This window comes from Sander vitreus, unplaced genomic scaffold (genome assembly GCF_031162955.1).
Source record: "Sander vitreus isolate 19-12246 unplaced genomic scaffold, sanVit1 ctg304_0, whole genome shotgun sequence".
NCBI classification, from domain to species: Eukaryota; Metazoa; Chordata; class Actinopteri; order Perciformes; family Percidae; genus Sander; species Sander vitreus.
The window spans coordinates 47,600-70,338 of NW_027595457.1; the positions used below are offsets into that span (position 1 = coordinate 47,600).

Here is a 22,739-nt window from a genome sequence, read left to right on the forward strand (position 1 = left end):
TTTTTCTCTCTGCAGGTACGGAGGGTTCTCATTGGGCGCCAGGAGCACTCAGGTCCTCCCACCGGCCAATGAGGTCGACGACGCCATCGAGCGAATCAGAAAGATCTTTGAGTTACAGAAGGTAAGACTTTATTCACGTATAAAATGTATTAAATTTGTTTATTATTATTCTAAGTGTCTGACAACATTATGGAAAGGATCTCTACAAAGATAGACCTTTTAGTTGAAGAGTAAGATCCTTTTAGTTTAACATGAAACAGCCCCAAAATCACCATCACCAAACCCACCAGACTCCATGTAAATAATCAGGACTTTTAGCGTGTATAGAGCCAGCATATTTCCACCAGACTCCATGTAAATAATCAGGACTTTTAGCGTGTATAGAGCCAGCATATCTCCACATGTAAATGGGTGAATTAATTGTTTATTTCAACCAAACCAGAGTGATGATTGTTGGAACAGTGGAAAGACGGCTTTTGATAGTTTTATTTAGTTTTTGTCCACTTTGAATGAAGTGTGTTTTACAATGACAAAAGTGCTTATTATTTACATGGAGTCTGGTGGGTTTGGTGATGGTGATTTCGGGGCTGTTTCATGTTAAACTAAAAGGATCTATCTCTGTAGGGATCCTTTCCATAATGCTGTCAGACACTTAGAATAATAATCTGAGTCTGTCAGCAGCAAAATCAGAACTTTTAGTGGACGCTGACTGAAGCTGAACATTTGTACATTAACGAAAAAAAACGAAGTTACCCTTTAATGAATTAGATACTAAGGTGAGGTCGTCTGTGTATTTCAGGGCGCGGCTGCAGATCGATTCCTCGACAGTTTGTCCGGTTTCATTAACGGTTTGGACACGAAGAATAACGTCAAGGTAAGACGCAGCTGTGATGTTTTTAAAGGCTCCGGGAAAACACAGATTTATAGCACACAAGAAAACATACAAAACTGTCATAGAGGGAAAAACATCAACAGGTTTAATCCAAAAGTTGTCAGTGTAAACGAAAAAGAGATTACAGATTACAGAAATACTGATTTGCATATCCACGACAGAACAACACTAAGAAACAAAGAGTATTAAATAAAAATCACAAGTTGAAAACATACAAGGGACGATTTATCAAAACAATGGTTGCCTAGATACTGTTTATATCTACACATCTTTCTGACAATTTTACTAGACTTCACTTTTGTTTAGTGAGGAAAACATCTTTTATAAACCAAACATTAGCTCAGAATAATAATAATAACAAACCCAAACAGAATCTGCAGATGTTTTTTGGCCATTTTTAGGCCTTTATTTGGATACGACAGCTTACACTTGAAAGGGGAGAGAGAGGGGGAATGACCTGTAGCAAACGTCGGAGTTGAACCTGCGGCCGCTGCGTCGACAAGTAAACCTCTATATATGGGCGCCTGCTCTACCAACTGAGCTAACCCGGCGCCCCTGTTTTTACAGTTTTCAACGGTGATCCAGAATGAAAATCAGCAGAATTTACTGTTTGTCTGATTTATTTTTTGACAATTTTTTTTGACAGTTTCAACACTTTTTTAACGTGTTTTTCAACTTTTTTTGACGCTTTCAACGCTCAAGTTTAATTTTATTTATTTTTTACATTTGTTTAAAATCTTGCGGAGACTTGCAGTGTGACCCTGTTTATATCATCATCTGTTTATATCATCATCTGTTTATGACATCATCTGTTTATAACATAATCTGTTTATAACATCATCTGTTTATGACATCGTCTTTTTATAACATCATCTGTTTATAATATCATCTGCATCATGTAGAAGGTTTCTGAGAGATGGTAATAATGATTATATAACCCTGTCCTCAGATCTGGTTCAACAACAAAGGCTGGCACAGCATCGGCGCCTTCATCAACGTGATGAACAACGCCATCCTGCACGCCAACCTGCTGCCGGGCCGGGATGCCAGTCGCTACGGCATCAGAGCCTTCAACCACCCTCTGAACCTCACCAAGGAGCAGCTGTCACAGGTTGCTCTGTGAGTACACAGGGCTTACTGCAGAGTACACATGGAGTACACAGGGAGTACTACACTGCTCACAGGGAATTCTACACCACTCACAGGGAGTACTACACAGCTCACAGGGATACTACACAGCTCACAGGGAATACTACGCCATTCACAGGGAGTACTACACAGCTCACAGGGAATACTACGCCATTCACAGGGAGTACTACACAGCTCACAGGGAGTACTACACAGCTCACAGGGAGTACTACACACTCCGCCTTCCTGGATGGAAGAAAAACATGCTTTATTGTTATTATGGTAACACTGGTAACACTTTACAATGAGGCTACATCAATTAGCATTACTTAATGCTTTAATAAGCATTAATTAGCCATTAATTACGGTGTCTATTAAACATTTATTAACAATGCTTATTTTTGGTCATGTTAACTAAGGCATTAATTCATGCATTATTTACCATTAGTTAATGCCTTAACTAACTGTTAATCTCAATTAACTAAGGTGTCTATTTTACCATTAGTTAATGCATTAAGAAGGCTTGACTAACTGTTAACAGTTCATTAAGGTGTCTATATTACTATTAGTTAATATAGTAAAAAGCCTTGACTAACTGTTAGTAACAGTTAACTAAGGTGTCTAATTTACCATTAGTTAATGTCTTGACTAACTGTTAATAACAGTTAACTAAGGTGTGTATTTACCATTTCTTAATGCAGTAAAAAGCCTTGACTAAGTGTTAATAACAGTTAACTAAGGTGTCTATTTTATCATTAGTTAATGCAGTAAAAAGCCTTCACTAACTGTTAGTAATAGTTAAGGTCTCTATTTTACCATTATGTGATGCAGTAAAAAGCCTTGACTAAGTGTTAATAACAGTTAACTAAGGTCTCTATTTTACCATTAGTTAATGCAGTAACAAGCATCACTTGCCAGTTAATCATACAATATTGAACATTAGGTAAATGTTAACAATAGTCTCTTAATAACAAGTAAACCCTTAGTTGATGTTAATTATGGTATTTCATAATATAGCATGTATGTCTTAAGGTTCACAGCCAAGCCATCTCATTATGAGAAAACTTTTTTTTATTGTTTATTTAAGGGTTATGGTTGTCCACATACATTTGTCCACTATATGTGTCCATCCTCCAACATATGACTTACTTTTGGTAGAGGGTGAGATCAGTGAAACGACTCGATAGTCTCCATGCAGAGGTTTCCTTGTTCCTTTGTCTTCATGTAGAAATTGCCTTAAAGCCTAACCTATATAAATTATTCTGCATGCTATACAATCATTACTTAACCATAACTGCTCACTTGATTAATGTATATTAATACTGAATAAGCCTTACCAAACCATAACTAAACAGTTATTAATGCTCTTTGGTAGACTTATTGTAAAGTAGAGAACATATGTGTTGTGTGGCAGGAAATAATAGGACCCAAACGCAGAGAGAGGCAGGCAGGCAGGAGAAAGGTTGAGCTCGAGGATTTATTTATACAAAAAACAGGGAGCAAACCAACAAAAGGGATCCAAAAAGCAAAGGCCAACACAAGGAGTCTAAAACTGAGGAAGGCAAAAACAAAGTCACAAATCCAAAACGTCCCCAGAGAAAAGGATAACAAAAACCACAGGGAAGATTTCCAAAAACAAACTTGACAGGATACAGACACAAACTAACAGGGCAAGGACACAAGCTCAGGCAGGACAATGGACACAAAACGATCTGACAAGAGACAAGGGAAATACAAGGGCTAAATACACTGGGTAATGAGGTAACGAGGGGCAGGTGACACAGCAGGTGAAACACAATTTCTCATAGGAGAGACAGGGTAATCAACAAAGGCGGGAAAACACAGAAAGTAAAACTGGACATGACAAGACAGAAAACCAGACTATCAAAATAAAACAGGAAACAGAAATATACACAGAGAACCAAATGCACAAAACAGGATAAATTCACACAACGGAACATAAATATACAGAACAAATATACAAAAACAAGAAACATACAGAAATCATAATACAGGCAACAGAAATGTCCACAACCACAACAGTACCCCCTCCTGAAGGGACGGATCCCAGACGTCCCAATAAACAAAAGTCAATCCTGGGAAAGCGGAGAGGGATCGAAGCGGGAATAATCAAACAAACTAAAAGTGTCCAGGGAACAAAAAACGACCCAAAAAGGGCGAGAGAGTCTGGGGAAAGCAGAGAGAGTCACTGGGGAACTGAGGAAAGAGGGAGCTCAGGAACTGAGGGCCGTGGGTCCCTAGGGGGACAGGGGACCGAGAGCCCTAGGGCACAGGGGAACAGAGAGGGCACTCGGGGAGCATAGAGGGCCGGAGAGGCCTCGGGGAAACAGAGAGGCCACACGGGACAGGGAACAGAGAGGCCACTCGGGACAGGGTAACAGAGAGGGGCCACTCGGGACAGGGAACAGAGAGGCCACTCGGGACAGGGAACAGAGAGGCCACACGGGACAAGGAACAGAGAGGCCACACGGGACAGGTAACAGAGAGGGGCCACTCGGGACAGGGAACAGAGAGGCCCCGGCAACAGGGAACAGAGAGGCCTCGGCAACAGGGAACAGAGAGGCCTCGGCAACAGGGAACAGAGAGGCCTCGGCAACAGGGAACCATGGGCACTTGGGAACAGGGAGCAGCAGTGAAAGCAGAACCCTTCTGGCGGCCGGCGACGAAGGCAGAAGCATTGTGGCGGCCGGCGGCGAAGGCAGAACCCCTCCAGCGGCCGGACAGGACGGCAAAGGTAGGGGCCCCTCAGGCGGCCAGGCAGGACGTTGAGGACCCTTGGGCGGCCGCCGGCGAAGGTGAAACCCTTCTGGCGGCCAAACAGGATGGCGAGGGCAGCGCTCCTCCGAAGGCGGAGCGGGTCGGCCAAGGCGAAGTACCTCTGGAGGCCGAGCAGGTTGACCAAGGCGGAGAACTTCTGGAGGCGAAGGGTCAGCTGGACTGGAACCAGGCGACGAGTGAGCTGGACTGGAGCCAGGTGTTGGGTCAGCTGGGCTGGAGCCGGGTGTCGGGTCAGCTGGGCTGGAGTCAGGCGGCACGTTGGGCAGGAGTCGGTCTGACCGCTGACAGGGCACGAGGGGCAGGAGTCAGTATGACTGCCAAAAGGACACAAGGGGAAGGAGTCGGTCTGACCACCGACAGGACACAAGGAAGGAAGCTGCCAGCCAGCTGGGGATCAGGAGAGCTGATAGCCAGCCGGGGATCTGGGAGGATGCTAGCCAGCTGGGGATCAGGGAGGATGCTAGCCAGCCGGGGATCTGGGGAGCTGCTAGCCAGCCGGGGATCTGGGACACAGGACAACCTGGGGACACTAGAAAACTCTGGGACTTTTTTGTGTACTTTATTGTAAAGTGTTACTGTTATTATTATTATTGGCATTTCTTTAAACCAATCACAATCATCTTGGGCAGAGCTAAGCTCCGGACGGAGACTCAGATTGGACAGTTGGTCTAGCTAGCTGTCTGGATTTACCCTGCAGAGATCTAAGGAGCAGTTAACCATAGTCCTCAGGAAGGGAAACGTTGTGTATATAGACTACAGTAGAAGAGATACAGCTACAGGGTAGAAGGGATACAGCTGCACGGTAGAGGGGATACAGCTACAGGGTACAGGGGATACAGCTACAGGGTAGAGGGGATACAGCTACAGGGTAGAGGGGATACAGCTACAGGGTAGAGGGGATACAGCTACAGGGTAGAGGGGATACTGCTACAGGGTAGAGGGGATACAGCTGTAGGTTAGAGGGATACAGCTGTAGGTTAGAGGGGATACAGCTTCAGGGTAGAGGGGATACAGCTGCAGGGTAGCGGGGATACTGCTGCCCTCTTCCTTGCAGCAGTATCCCCTCTACCAAAGAGTATAGAAGTACCAAGAGGCAAAACTTTATAGAACGTTGTGTTGCGTTCAGTCCAATATGGCGGAGCTGCACTCTTTAGAACTACACGCACCAATGACCGAGCTGCAGCTTGCAATGGAAAGTTCTAAATAGTGCAGCTCCGCCATCTTGGACTGAACGCAACACAAAGTTCTATCGAGTTTCGCCTCTTGGTACTTCTATACTCTTTGGTAGAGGGGATACTGCTGCAAGGAAGAGGGGATACAGCTACAAGGTAGAGGGCATACAGCTACAGGGTAGAGGGCATACAGCTACAGGTTAGAGGGGATACTGTTGCAGGGTAGAGGGGATACAGCTACAGGGTAGAGGGAATACTGCTGCAGGGTAGAGGGGATACAGCTGCAGGGTAGAGGGGATACAGTTGCAGGGTAGAGGGGATACAGCTACAGGTTAGAGGGGATACTGCTGCAGGGTAGAGGGGATACTGCTGCAGGGTAGAGGGGATACAGTTGCAGGGTAGAGGGGATACAGCTACAGGGTAGAGGGGATACTGCTGCAGGGTAGAGGGGATACCGCTGCGGCGATGTTAAGTTTAGAAGAAAGACTGTGGTTTGGATTAAAACACTCCTGGGACATGAACAGAGTATTAAATTATATTTTTTATTAGCCTAGATTTTGTGTAATTTTGTGTAACTTCTGGCTGTAGCTGTATCCCTTCAAATACACCAAAACAAACAGCCTCTCAGTGTCTAACTCCACCTCTTAACCATCTCCAGGGTAACGACCTCCGTGGATGTCCTGGTGTCCATCTTTGTGATCTTCGCCATGTCCTTCGTCCCCGCCAGCTTCGTGGTCTTCCTAATCCAGGAGCGAGTCAGCAAAGCCAAACACATGCAGTTCATCAGCGGCGTGCAGCCGCTGCTCTACTGGGTGGCCAACTTCATCTGGGATATGGTGAGACACAAAACAAACGCACCATCAGAGTGTCTTTGTGTGGCAGATTGTAACTCTATTTGCGACATGTTGAGGCGCGAAACAAATGCACCCTTTCTGTCAGAGTGTACCTTCATCAGGGACATGGTGAGGAACCAAACAAATGCACCCTGACACAGTTTCAGTGTGGAATATTTAATGAAAAAGTTGGAATATTTTGAAAGAAAAAAGTCTGAATATTCTAAGAAAAAAATTACACATATTACTGGGTGCATTTTTTAATTTATTTTAATTTTTTATTTATTTTTTATTTTTCGTGGCTTAAGGGGGGCAGCGCCCTAGCGCCCTCTATTGGCCAGCCGCCACTGATTCTTACCAGTGTATCCTGATTGGGAATCAAATGAATGCAAAGAAAGTTACTTTATGAACTTGACTTTAAGATTTGTACAGGCTGTCCAACAGTTACAAGCGTTATGCTCGGCCCTTAATCACATCATGATTAACGCGTTCATGCTGACAGCCCTAATTGTACACTACTGGTCAAAAGTTTTAGAACACCCCAATTTTTCCAGGTTTTTATTGAAATTCATGCAGTTCAATGTCTTATTGTATTCTGAAATGAAAGAACAGAACAAATAAATAATTGAAGTTAAAAAAGAAATCATGGAATCAATTTATAAACCAAAATGTATTCTAAATTTTTGACTCATCAAAGTAGCCCCCTTTGGCAGATATAACAGCTGAACACACTTGTGGCATTCTTTCCACAATGGAAATCAAATATTCTTCAGAAAGTTCTTCCCAACTCTGTTGCAGAAGTTCCCACAAATGTGTGGCGCTTGTAGGTTGCTTTGCTTTCACTTTTCTGTCCAGTTCATCCCAAACCAGCTCAATGGGGTTTAAGTCTGGTGACTGTGCTGGCCACTCCATGTTTTTAAGCTTACCATCTTGTTCTTTTTTGCTAAGGTAGTTCTGGCATAGCTTGGACTTATGTTTTGGGTCATTATCTTGCTGTAGGATGAACCCCTGGCCAACTAGGCGCATACCAGAGGGTACTGCATGGCGCTGCAAAATGCTGTGGTAGCCGTTTTGGTTCAGGGTGCCTTTCACTCTGTACAAATCACCGACCCTGGATCCAGCAAAACAGCCCCAGACCATCATGCTTCCTGCTCCATGTTTGACAGTTGATGTCACACACTGAGGAACCATCCTTTTGCCTACTCGACGGCGTACAAAAATTCTGTGTGATGAACCGAAGATTTCAAATTTTGATTCATCAGTCCATAACACCTTCTTCCTGTCTTCAGTAGTCCATTGGCAGTGTTTCTTGGCCCAGGCAAGCCTCTTTTTCTTATTCTGACGTCTTAGCAATGGCTTTCTTGCTGCAACTCGACCTATCAAACCTGCAGCTCGAAGTCTTCTCTTTACAGTTGAAACTGAGACTTGCTTATTACGACCACTATTAAGCTGTACTTGAAGCTGTTGTCCTGTGAGCCGCCTATCACACAAGCTGTTGACTCTCAGAAACTTGTCTTCTGATTCTGCTGTGGCTTTGGGTCTGCCAGACCTCTTCCTGTCAGAGTTTCTCAAGGTTTCTAATGTGCCTTTTGATGGTGAAGAATACTGTACTCACTGACACCTTGACTTTCTTCGCAATTTCTCTGTAGGAAAGACCAACATTCTTAAGTGTTATGATGGTCTGTCTCTCTTCCATTGTTAATTGCCTTTTTTCCGCCATTTTTATGGCAACATACTACTTTCTGCAGTACAATGCTGTTCAAATAATGCTCACGAGGGTATGGTACCACAGTGTGTTCCAAAAATACTGTTATACAAACAGAGGGGTTTGTAAGTAATCCAGACAAGTTGGAACACCTATGGGAATTGGTAGCACCAACTTTCAAAGCTTGATCAACCTCCATTGCTGCAGAACAGCTTTACATTGTTTACCCATTTCTTGTTCCTTGAAAAAGGTCTTTTTGTAAAATTCTGAAATGTACATTATTTTTCAGTTTTGGGGTTAACCACTTACCTTTGTACCATTTCAAGCTATTCATTGGACTTGAACTGCTAAAAATTCAATAAAAAACTAGAAAAATTGGGGTGTTCTAAAACTTTTGACCAGTAGTGTATGTAAACATATTTTAATATTTTGACCCTAAACAGCCTCCCGTATTTGTCTTTGCAGTATAACTCCATGTTTTGACCCTAACGGCCTCCTGTATTTGTCTTTGCAGTATAACTACATGTTTTGACCCTAACTGTATGTACACACCACCGCCGACTTGAGCTTTTAAAGATACAGGAAGTCATTCATTTTCAATGGAAGCTTCTCTCAGCTGCAAGAAGTGGTAAATCTGTCGGTGTCGCGTTTTGGGCATTTTGAGCATTTTGAGCGACCAGAGCGTCAATCAGAAAGTTGAAAGTAGATCAACTTCATGGTAATGAGCTATGACGCGGTTCAGCGGCAAGCAGCGGCAAACGCCAGCAACCAATCGGAATATAGACGTCCCTCGCGCTGGCTGATTCCGGAGAAACATACGATGTAAACTTTCGTTCCTACCAAAACATTAGTTCCGAGAAAATGGAGGAAAAGCTCATCATGGCCGTTGCTGGGCTCCCTATCATTTATGATATTTGCGTATAGGGACCAGTTAACGTTACCTGCCCGTCACATGGTCTCTAAACAGTCCGCTCACGGTGAACAGTCACATGGTCTCTAAACAGTCCGCTCACGGTGAACAGTCACATGGTCTCTAAACAGTATGCTCACGGTGAACAGTCACATGGTCTCTAAACAGTCCGCTCACGGTGAACAGTCACATGGTCTCTAAACAGTCCGCTCACAGTGAAGTCGTGCACGGATCAACAGCTGGCGGCTGCTCGCTCTGCCTGCATTCTGCTGCGGTTCAGCGGCTAACGAGCGAGCTAACTGCTAACAGACACCACTGCGGCCAACAAACAATACAAATTCTGTCATTATATATGTAATTTATAAAAGATTTCTAGTGTCAATGTATTGGCCGTGCAGTGGCTGCTTGTGCTTTTTCTTCAATCGTGTGTTGAACATGATCGAACATTGAACGCTGCCACGTCAGAGCGGCCAAAGCGTCAAACAGCTTCCCCGTACTTTTTGACAAGCGTCCTTAATAGGGCGGCCAGAGCTTCTTTGCAGCTCAAGTCAGCGGTGGTGTGTATGTACTGTAACAGCCTCCTGTATATGTCTCTGCAGTGTAACTACATGTTTTGACCCTAACGGCCTCCTGTTTTTGTCTTTGCAGTGTAACTACATCGTCGTGGCAACGCTGGTCATCATCATGTTCATCATTTTCCAACAGAAAGCCTACGTCTCCTCCACCAACCTGCCGGTGCTCGCGCTGCTGCTGCTGCTCTACGGGTCAGATACACAGTACTATACAGTACTACGCAATACTACACAATACTACACACACACACAACACTATTACACACATTACTATAGAACCCTAACAACCTAATGCTGCTGCTATACGGGCCAGACACACAATACTACACATTACTACACAGTACTACACCTTAACTACACACACACAACACTACTATATACAAAACTACACAATACTACACAGACAACACTACTATACACAGTACTACACGATACTACACACATAACACTACTATACACAACGCTCTGCTGTGCCCTGTTACGTCCTGTGACACCCTGCAGTGCCCTGCTATGCCATGAACTACTACAACTACTATTTCTAGTCACTGTTCCATTATCTTTATTGTGACTATTATTGTCTGAGTCTGTCCAAGGTTTCTTCCTAAAAGGAAGCTTTTCTCACCAATAGTGTTCATTTTGTCACCTATTTTTATGTTAATCTTAGTCTTGTGCCAAAATGTCCTTGTTAGTTTTATTCATAGATTTAGTCAAAAACATATCTTTTTTTGTTAGTCTAGTTTTAGTCAAAAGAAAACTCAATATATCTTAGTCAAGTTTTAGTCAAAACATTTTAGTCTTTTTTTAAATAACAAATTATTTCTGAGATTATTTCTGATAACGATTTCAGTCAAATAGTTATAATGACACGTTTTTTTGTCAATATCATTGTACGTAAAATGTGACCAAATATCGAGCCTCTTCCTTATTTCACCAGTAAATTCCTGTTAAACAACAAAAACAACCATTGGATGGGAAAAGGGTATTTTACAATAACTTTGAATGTAGCACATTACTACAGACACACAACCCTATTACACACATTACTACAGACACACAACACTGTTACACACATTACTACAGAAACACACAACACTATTACACACATTACTATATACACACATTACTACATACACACAAAACTATTACACACATTACTACAGACACACAACCCTATTACACACATTACTACAGAAACACACAACACTATTACAAACATTACTATATACACACATTACTACATACACACAACACTATTACACACATTACTATATACACACATTACTACATACACACAAAACTATTACACACATTACTACAGACACATAACACTATTACACACATTACTACATACACACAACACTATTACACACATTACTACAGACACACAACCCTATTACACACATTACTACAGACACACAACCCTATTACACATATTACTACAGACACATAACACTGTTACACACATTACTACACACATCACTATTACACACATTACGACAAACAACCACTTACACTTTAATAACATTAATGGTATTAACAACTAGACTCTGAGAGGGGTAACAACCAGACTCTGAGAGGAGTAAGAACCAGACTCTGAGAGGGGTAACATCCAGACTCTGAGAGGAGTAACAACCAGACTCTGAGAGGAGTAACAACCAGACTCTGAGAGGGGTAACATCTAGACTCTGAGAGGGTAACATCTAGACTCTGAGAGGGGTAACAACCAGACTCTGAGAGGGGTAACAACCAGACTCTGAGAGGGTAACAACCAGACTCTGAGAGGGGTAACATCCAGACTCTGAGAGGAGTAACAACTAGACTCTGAGAGGGTAACAACCAGACTCTGAGAGGAGTAACAACTAGACTCTGAGAGGGGTAACAACCAGACTCTGAGAGGGGTAACATCCAGACTCTGAGAGGGGTAACAACCAGACTGATAAATGATGTTCAGGGAGCTAGCAGCGTGGCTGCGGTGTTTTTTACGGTTTTATTAGTACAGTTAATCCCATCGCAAGACCACTAGCAGCATGCTACTGCTAATGTAGTAAAGACTTCACAAGGGGGAGGGGCTGGAGGCAGCTGGTCTGGGTGCTCTGTAAAAAATGATCTGTTGTTTGGAGAAAAAAATGTAATTCAGGGAAAACCTGCTAATAAGTAGTGTGTGTGTGTGTGTGTGTGTTCCAGCTGGTCCATCACTCCTCTGATGTACCTGGCGTCGTTCTTCTTTAAGATCCCGAGCACAGCGTACGTCGTCCTCACCAGCGTCAACATCCTGATCGCCATCAACTGCAGCATCTCCACGTTCATCATGGAGCTGTTCGGGAACAACGTACACACACACACACACATATACACACACACACACACACACATATACACACACACACACACACACACACACACACACATATACACACACACACATATACACACACACACACACACACAGACACACACACACACACACACACACACAGACACACACACTGAGGGAAAAATACTGAATATTTAAAAAAAGGAAGAAGTGAACTGAACTGTTTTAGTGTCTATAACTCCAGCTAACCGTCCTTTGAGCTCCTATTAAACTCTTCTAAATAACTGAACCAGGGCTTTTTAAGGAGGTTTTTCAGGTGTCCTACCACAATCACGGTCTCCTGGTGCCAGGGCCCCTCCTAGCATCCATCTTGGGAGCTGAGTTCAACCCAAACCAGACCCCTAAACGTGTGTGTTAACTTCCTGTTGTTATTTTTAGGAGATCGGAGGAATCAACGACATCCTGAAGAACGTCCTGCTCATCTTCCCTCACTTCTGTCTCGGCCAAGGACTCATCGACATGGTGAAGAACCAGGCCATGGCCGACGCCCTCCAGAGATTTGGTAACACAGACGCACAAAGACACAGACACACACACACACACACACACACACACACACACACACACACACACACACACACACACACACACACACACACACACACACACACACACACACACACCACAATTGTATGATTATATTGACAAGTTTGTCCCTCTCTTCCTGTGTTCCTGGCTTCTGATTGGACGCTGTGAACAGGTGAGAACAGGTTCCACTCTCCTCTGGAGTGGGACATGGTGGGGAAGAACCTGTTCGCTATGGCTGTGGAGGGAGTCGTGTTCTTCATCATCACTGTCCTCATCCAGAACAGATTATACATCAAACCCAGGTACACACACACACACACACACACACACACACACACACACACACACACACACACACACACACACACACACACACACACACACACACACACACACACACACACACACAGACAAACTATTTACTTTTGTAAAATGTAGTAAAGTAGAATACTTCAAACAAAACATTCTTAAGTAAAAGTAAAATTACAGATGTTAAAAACTACTTTAAAAAGAAACACACACACTCCATCTTCCTGTTTAACACTGAGCTGTGATGCACCTGTTTGTCCACCTGGGGGCAGCAGAACAAACCTTTTATTAAAAAGTGTTGACGACATGTACCCTTCAAAATAAAAGTACCATTTTGATGCAAAAAGTACTTCATGATCTCAGTGTCTGTCTGTCGGTCTGTCTCTCTCTCTGACCTGTCTGTCTGTCTGACCCATCTGTCTGTCTGTCTGTCTGCAGGCCGATCTGTACCCTAACCAAACTGGGAGCGCTGGGAGAAGAGGCAAACGCACACACACACACACACACACACACACACACACACACACACTCTCTCTCTCTCTCTCTTCTGAGTCAATGATGTAAAGAGTCCTGAGAAACTCCTGTTAGGATCTGACACTATGAATCCAACTGAATTGAGTTGTAGTGTTAGTAGTATTAGTAGTAACCAGTTGTTGGTTCAAAGCTCTCTGACCTGAGTGAAATGTAAATGTGTCTGCAGGTGTTTAAGAGGAAACAGAAGCCAGCGGTGTGCCGACTGTGTGTTGGGATTCCACCTGGAGAGGTGAGACTTTTCACACATCATTAATAAACATTTAGAATAAATCAAACCTTCACTCATAAACATCAACTCTGTGTGTTTCTGTGTAGCATTAAAACAGTATTTGAATGAAGTGTGTGTGTGTGTGTGTGTGTGTGTGTGTGTGTCTCGGGCTGCTGGGTGTGAACAGTTTCATTAATTCAATGATTCTTGCTGCGTGTCAGGAAAAAGTAAAATCCAACTTACATAAGAAGTTCGAGTGTGTGTTTGAGGGGATTGCTAAAGCAGGAAACTCATCCCTTCTGATTCAGATGTTCACAGAGATCTACATCACAAAGGGAGGGACTGCAGGGGTCAATGATGAACATGAAGTCAGACAGATTCAAACAGCATCCAGGAAACCAGACGGACCAGAAACAAGGATCACATGTGAAGACATATTTAAAACCCCACCTGGAAGAGATGAACCAATCAGAACAGTGATGACAATGGGAGTGGCTGGCATCGGGAAAACAGTCTTAACACAGAAGTTCACTCTGGACTGGGCTGAAGGCAAAGCCAACCAGGACATCCAGTTCACATTTCCATTCACCTTCAGAGAGCTGAATGTGCTGAAAGAGAAAAAGTACAGCTTGGTGGAACTTGTTCATTTGTTCTTTAGTGAAACCAAAGAAGCAGGAATCTGCAGGTTTGAAGAGTTATCGATTGTGTTCATCTTTGACGGTCTGGATGAGTGTCGACTTCCTCTGGACTTCCACAACACTGAGATCCTGACTGATGTAACAGAGTCCACCTCAGTGGATGTGCTGCTAACAAACCTCATCAGGGGGAATCTGCTTCCCTCTGCTCGCCTCTGGATAACCACACGACCTGCAGCAGCCAATCAGATCCCTCCTGAGTGTGTTGACATGGTGACAGAGGTCAGAGGGTTCACTGACCCACAGAAGGAGGAGTACTTCAGGAAGAGATTCAGAGACAAGAAGCAGGCCAGCAGAATCATCTCACACATCAAGACATCACGAAGCCTCCACATCATGTGCCACATCCCAGTCTTCTGCTGGATCACTGCTACAGTTCTGGAGGACGTGTTGAAGACCAGAGAGGGAGGAGAACTGCCCAAGACCCTGACTGAGAAGTACATCCACTTCCTGGTGGTTCAGTCCAAAGTGATGAACATCAAGTATGATGGAGGAGCTGAGACAGATCAGAGGAAGATGATCAAGTCTCTGGGAAAACTGGCTTTTGAGCAGCTGCAGAAAGGCAACCTGATCTTTTATGAATCAGACCTGACAGAGTGTGGCATCGATATCAGAGCAGCCTCAGTGTACTCAGGAGTGTTCACACAGATCTTTAAAGAGGAGAGAGGACTGTACCAGGACAAGATGTTCAGCTTCATCCATCTGAGTGTTCAGGAGTTTCTGGCTGCTCTTCATGTCCATCTGACATTCACCAAGTCTGAAGTCAACCTGCTGTCAGAAGAACAAACAACAACAACATCAACATGTTTCTACCAGAGTGCTGTGGACAAGGCCTTACAGAGTCCAAATGGACACCTGGACTTGTTCCTCCGCTTCCTCCTTGGTCTTTCTCTTCAGACCAATCAGATTCTCCTACGAGGCCTGCTGACAAAGACAGGAAATAGTTCACAAACCAATCAGGAAACAGTCAAGTATATCAAGAAGAAGATCAGTGAGGATCTGTCTCCAGAGAGAAGCATCAATCTGTTTCCACTGTCTGAATGAACTGAATGATCGTTCTCTAGTGAAGGAGATCCAACAGTCCCTAAGATCAGGAAGTCTCTCCACAGATAAACTGTCTCCTGCTCAGTGGTCAGCTCTGGTCGACATCTTACTGTCATCAGAAGAAGATCTGGACGTGTTTGACCTGAAGAAATATGATGCTTCAGAGGACACTCTTCTGAGGCTGCTGCCAGTGGTCAAAGCCTCCAACAAAGCTCTGTAAGTGTGATTTATTCATCATTAAATACTCTGATATCTTTTAACAGGAGTTAAATATAAATCACTTGTTTACTTCCTGTTGTCTCTTCAGGCTGAGTGGCTGTAATCTGTCAGAGAGAAGCTGTGAAGCTCTGTCCTCAGTTCTCAGCTCCCAGTCCTCTAGTCTGAGAAAGCTGGACCTGAGTAACAACAACCTGCAGGATTCAGGAGGGAAGCTCATCTCTGATGGACTTAAGAGTCCACACTGCACACTGGAGACTCTCAGGTCAGATCAAGAACCATAATCTTTGAAAACACAGTATTGAAAAATACTTTGGAAACAAAAATGTGAATGTTTCCAAAGTAATTTGTTCTGATTCAGAATCACATCATAGAGAATGAAATATGAATGTTGTGGCTGAGGTCCAGACATCATTTATATCATGTGAGTTTGATTACTGGACGTCTGTTTATTCCTTCAATATTTCCATTTTGTTTAGAGTAGAGCAGCAAGATTTAAAAATGCTGAGAAGGGTTTTCATATACTGTATCACCAAAAGTCCAGACTCAACATTTAAGCACAAATGTTATTTGTCTAATATGATATTTCTCTAAACTTTAGACTTTATTAAATACAAACTGCCCTCCAGGGGCGCAACTACCCAGCGTCACAGGGGTATGCAACAACAATTTTGGCGCCCCCCCCAAAAAAAATAAAAAAATAAAAAGTGTGCCGGACATCATCATGTATGGGCTTTAAATAAATAATAAAGGTTTATTTTAGTAATCAAGTATATTATACTATTTAAGTATATCAGCGACATTAACGGTTGCCCGGTTGCCCTTGGCAACCAAATTGTGACAATTGGCAACCTAATCATCACCCCTGGTTGATGTGATTTGAGTGGTGAATGGCTTTCCATCTCTGTCTGCACTATTTTCCCCCCAAAAAGGAAACAGTGAATAGGTTGGTCAACAGAACTTCAAACCATACTGGACATTTAGTTTTGTGTGGTCTAACTAATAGAACTCCTACCTGATGTCATCACTGGTCTCATCTCTACCTGATGCCATCGCCCACCTCATGTCTGTCTCATTCACTCATTGCCTGTGTTCTTCTCCACTAAGACATATTGTCAAACAAACATTATGTAATAGATTTTTCATTAGTTTTTCCATGTAAATAATATTAAGAAATGAATCTGTTGGTATCAAGTGGCTCCACTTCCACCTAATGTTAGACATACCTGTTGCCTTCCCGTCTTTCCTGAGCCACCATCCTCACACCTGAATGAAATGAACTCACTGTTAAATATAGCAGCCTAAATTCAATTCTTAAATCAGCCTAGTGATGTACCATAGGGTTTAACCAAAATCTCAATGTAGCTATCAGCAACATTAGTTTGCATTAAGTTAGCAAACACTAGCCAGTCTGTTAACATGAATATTTGCAAGCCTCCAAGTTTGGTAGCAAATCTATGCATGGTTCCATGGTAAACCAGGGTTATTGCATTAGTTATGTTTTCCAGATTCTTGTCATTTATTGTACATGCTACCTTATAGTTACCAGTTTTCAGCTCAGCAACCTCGGTTTTGCATATTCTAAGCTAGCTGTAAACCCCATAGACAGTAAAAGGTAAACCCCCATTTGGCTGCTACATTCCCAGTGTTAGCAAACGCTAGCTAGTCTGTTAACATGAATATTTGCAAGCCTCCAAGCACAGAGTCACACTTTAAATCCTTCCTGTTGCCTTTTACCATCCACTTATTTAACTGCTGTCGCATCCCTTGCCATGTCATCTCCTTTTCTCTCTTTCTTTTTCTATTTTTAGCCCCCGACAGCTGTTTTGCTTTATCCATCTTTTTCCATAGACGACAACTCACTACTTGTACCTGCTTGCTCGGTGCTCACGGCGCCCACCCGCTCCCCGCCCCCCCGCTCCCTCTTCTATGTCAACAGTCTATGATGGTATCTTATGAGACAGGGCGCATACTCTAGCCTGTTAGTCCTGTAAAATGTTATATAATAACATTGAGGAAATACAGAAATGATTTAGAAATGCACAACAGCAGCTACATACTATTGGAAATAACAATAACAATCTGGAGTTAACTGTTACTGGAATAGTTTGGATCACATCAGCTGTGCCACTGACATGTCAATAATGAAGTTTGTGAAATATTTTTTCAGTAGATATTTTAGCGCGGTAGTTATTAGGTTTTGGAAATTTCCACGATCTCTACTGTGACAAAGCTAACGTTTGCTTAAGGTGACTAACATTTAACAGGGAGGGACTACAAATCATCTCTGTTGTTTTTCTTTATTTTAATAGCGAATTGCCCCACAATATGAATACAGTTTGATTATAACTTGTATTTAGTTGGAAACCGTTGTTGTATAATCGCTTTATTACACAAGAGGGGTTGATTTAACGTCATATTATCACTTCAGTCATGCTTACGAACCTCGGCGCCAGCGCCTCGGTCCTAGCCGCATCACTGTTGTGCCAATAATGACGTTAAATCAAACCCTCTTGTGTAATATTGCTTAATTCAGTCACGATTAATCATTACGTTTCCAACTTGTTTAGGGTAGAGCAGCAGATATTTAAACATGCTGAGAAGGGATTTCATATACTGTATCACCAAAAGTCCACACTCAAAATATAAATAATTATTATAATATATCGTGAAGCTTGAACTGTGGCTGAGATTAAGAACCTATTTTTCTTATGTGAATTTGTTGCGATTAGTTATCATGTTTCCAACTTGTTTAGAATAATATAGCAAGAATTTTAAAATGGATTTCATATTCTCTATCACCAAAAGTCCAGACTTAACATATAAACACAAATGTTATCTGTCTTCTTCATTACCGTCTCTCCAACAAAGCTCTGTAAGTGTGATTTATTGATAAATACTCTCATATCTTTCAACAGGAGTTAAGTAAGGGTTAAGTCCATTAATACCTGACGATGGACACCTCGAAGGGCACTAACCCGCTTATACCATGGTCACTTGCCAAATAACATATTTTTAAAACATTATTTTATATTTGAATTTATTTTACAATCGAAATCTAAAGTTTTTCCAAAAATAACACTGTTTCCCTGGTTACGCCTGAGGGTTGGACTAATACCTGGAATAAGCATTCCCATCCTATAAGGTTCTTATGCAATGCAAACGTTGTTCACTCCTCCAGGAAATAGGAAAGACAATAGATACGACTTGCCTCCCTTAGCAATGGGAGATATTTATAGTCTGCTCAGCTCGTAGAACCCTTCAGCTCAGATACGAGCCACAAAGCTAATGCTATGCTAGCAAGATCCAAAGTCAATAACATTGTGTACAGTTAGAAATCTGTAAAAATAATTTGACAGTATGTTGAACAACAAGACAAGCGGATCAGCCATGTCATCATCCCCAAAACAATATAATGACTTTTACGAACAATTTTATCCGCAATGTGTAATGTTACTGTTACCTGAAGTAGTGACCTGAACAGTGAACGGGATGTGAGATAACATTATTCTCTGTGAAACAGTCAGTTCAGAAGAGCAGTGTAACTTACTTCTTGCAGCTTGTGTGTTAGCGCCATCCTGTGGTGTTCAGAGGACGAGGCACAACGCCACACAGTGGTGGAAATAAATAACAGATTCACATTTCCTTTTTGTTTTAATGTAGCACATTAACTTAGAACAGTAAACAGTCAGTTTCACTGGAACTCCTTTACTAGGTGTCACACTTTTTTATGGACACCCTGCAGCCAATCATAATTGAGTATCACCCAGACCATGGTATAAATATAATTAACTTGTTTCCTTCCTGTTGTCTCTCCAGACTGAGTGGCTGTAATCTGTCAGAGAGAAGCTGTGAAGCTCTGTCTTCAGTTCTCAGCTCCCAGTCCTCTAATCTGAGAGAGCTGGACCTGAGTAACAACAACCTGAAGGATTCAGGAGGGAAGCTGATCTCTGATGGACTTCAGAGTCCACACTGCACACTGGAGACTCTCAGGTCAGGATTCATTAACCCATTCGACTGATGACCCCCGCTCCCTCTTCTATGTCAACAGTCTATGATGGTATCTTATGAGACAGGGCGCATACTCTAGCCTGTTAGTCCTGTAAAATGTTATATAATAACATTGAGGAAATACAGAAATGATTTAGAAATGCACAACAGCAGCTACATATTATTGGAAATAACAATAACAATCTGGAGTTAACTGTTACTGGAATAGTTTGGATCACATCAGCTGTGCCACTGACATGTCAATAATGAAGTTTGTGGACGTATAGTAGCTAAATCTATCCATGAAAAAAATATTTTTTCAGTAGATATTTTAGATATAACCAGATTAAGTTAGCCAAGCAGTTTGGTGTTTATATGTGCGGTAGTTATTAGGTTTTGGAAATTTCCACGATCTCTACTGTGACAAAGCTAACGTTTGCTTAAGGTGACTAACATTTAACAGGGAGGGACTACAAATCATCTCTGTTGTTTTTCTTTATTTTAATAGCGAATTGCCCCACAATATGAATACAGTTTGATTATAACTTGTATTTAGTTGGAAACCGTTGTTGTATAATCACTTTATTACACAAGAGGGTTTGATTTAATGTCATATTATCACTTCAGTCATGCTTATGAACCAGCGCCTCGGTCCTAGCCGCATCACTGCTGTGCCAATAATGACGTTAAATCAAACCCTCTTGTGTAATATTGCTTAATTCAGTCACGATTAATCATTACATTTCCAACTTGTTTAGAGTAGAGCAGCAGATATTTAAACATGCTGAGAAGGGATTTCATATACTGTATCACCAAAAGTCCACACTCAAAATATAAATCATTATTATAATATATCGTAAAGCTTGAACTGTGGCTGAGATTAAGAATACATTTTTCTTATGTGAATTTGTTGCGATTAGTTATCATGTTTCCAACTTGTTTAGAATAATATAGCAAGAATTTTAAAATGGATTTCATATTCTCTATCACCAAAAGTCCAGACTTAACATATAAACACAAATGTTATCTGTCTTCTTCATTACCGTCTCTCCAACAAAGCTCTGTAAGTGTGATTTATTGATAATTAAATACTCTTAAATCTTTTAACAGGAGTTAAGTAAGGGTTAAGTCCATTAATACCTGACGATGGACACCTCGAAGGGCACTAACCCGCTTATACCATGGTCACTTGCCAAATAACATATTTTTAAAACATTATTTTATATTTGAATTTATTTTACAATCTAAAGTTTTTCCAAAAATAACACTGTTTCCCTGGTTACGCCTGAGGGTTGGACTAATACCTGGAATAAGCATTCCCATCCTATAAGTTTCTTATGCAATGCAAACGTTGTTCACTCCTCCAGGAAATAGGAAAGACCATAGATACGACTTGCCTCCCTTAGCAATGGGAGATATATATAGTCTGCTCAGCTCGTAGAACCCTTCAGCTCAGACACGAGCCACAAAGCTAATGCTATGCTAGCAAGATCCAAAGTCAATAACATTGTGTACAGTTAGAAATCTGTAAAAATAATTTGACAGTATGTTGAACAACAAGACAAGCGGATCAGCCATGTCATCATCCCCAAAACAATATAATGACTTTTACGAACAATTTTATCCGCAATGTGTAATGTTACTGTTACCTGAAGTAGTGACCTGAACAGTGAACGGGATGTGAGATAACATTATTCTCTGTGAAACAGTCAGTTCAGAAGAGCAGTGTAACTTACTTCTTGCAGCTTGTGTGTTAGCGCCATCCTGGATTCATTAACCCATTCGACTGATGACCATTTAAAATCTGATTAACTTTAGTTGATAAATAGCTAACGTGTAGCTTTGTGTCTGCAGATAAACTTCGGCAGTAGTTATTAGACTCAGAGAATTACTTTACATGAGGGTTTTTCATCATTTGCTTTTGTTGTTGAATAATTAAATACCACAGATGATTTTAAAGATTTATTCTAAATCTGGACCAAAATGTACCTGGACCACAAACAAACCAAAAATAAACACATGGCTCCACGTGTTGACAGAGTGTTCCTGTGTGTTGTTCTGTGTGTTTGCAGTCTGTCAGGCTGTCTGATCTCAGAGGAAGGCTGTACTTCTCTGGTCTCAGCGCTGAGCTCCAACCCCTCCCATCTGAGAGCGCTGGACCTGAGCTACAATCATCCAGGAGACTCAGGAGTGAAGCTGCTGTCGGCTGGACTTAAGGATCCACTCTGGAGACTGGAAACTCTCAGGTACAAACACTGATGAACGAAAAGGAAATATTTGTGTAGGAAGTTTTAAAGGAGAACATCTCCAGGAACTAAAATGATAACTCCCTTTGTTAATAAATGATGTAGTTTGGACAGATATCTGTATGTTAAAGGAACTCTCCGTGGTTTGAAGAAATATCCTTTTTTTCCCTCTTTCCCGGGATCAAATCAGTTTGAACTCGAAAGAGAAAGGTCCAGGACAGGTTTAGCTTATCTTAGCACAAAGCAATGTGCTTTCTACGCTGTGAGAAGAGTGTGTGGATGAAGCATTAATCTACTCTTTTGGCAGACTAGTTAGCCAGAGGTTTAAAATGTCAGTTGCCGGTGCTGCATGGCTCATGTGATTGATCAGAGACGTACACTGACGTCTGGACCAATTATTTCTCTAAGTTCCGCTTGTGCTGGGAAAGTACCAACTCAAAAAGTCCCTCAAAACGCTCTTTCCTAGTCCCTGCGGTGCAAACACAATATATGTGTTTGAAAGTGATGTAATGTTGATGTTTCTCTACAGAGAAAGCTCCACTGTTTCACCAAATGCTTGTTATTGGGGAAATTGTTGGGTCTCT

General features: G+C 42.1%; 1 protein-coding gene across 1 annotated transcript in view; it reads left to right on the plus strand.

Annotated features, from left to right (window-relative positions):
• The window catches only part of LOC144513634 (phospholipid-transporting ATPase ABCA1-like), an 80,260-nt gene that overhangs the window by 44,165 nt on the left and 13,356 nt on the right, over positions 1-22,739 (plus strand). Inside the window, 14 exon segments of the mRNA XM_078244796.1 lie at positions 16-121; positions 800-874; positions 1,842-2,011; positions 6,650-6,827; positions 10,088-10,203; positions 12,196-12,340; positions 12,764-12,887; positions 13,086-13,215; positions 13,661-13,703; positions 13,923-13,985; positions 14,273-15,685; positions 15,687-15,919; positions 16,011-16,184; positions 21,982-22,155. Coding sequence (XP_078100922.1) covers positions 16-121; positions 800-874; positions 1,842-2,011; positions 6,650-6,827; positions 10,088-10,203; positions 12,196-12,340; positions 12,764-12,887; positions 13,086-13,215; positions 13,661-13,703; positions 13,923-13,985; positions 14,273-15,685; positions 15,687-15,919; positions 16,011-16,184; positions 21,982-22,155 — 3,144 coding nt within the window.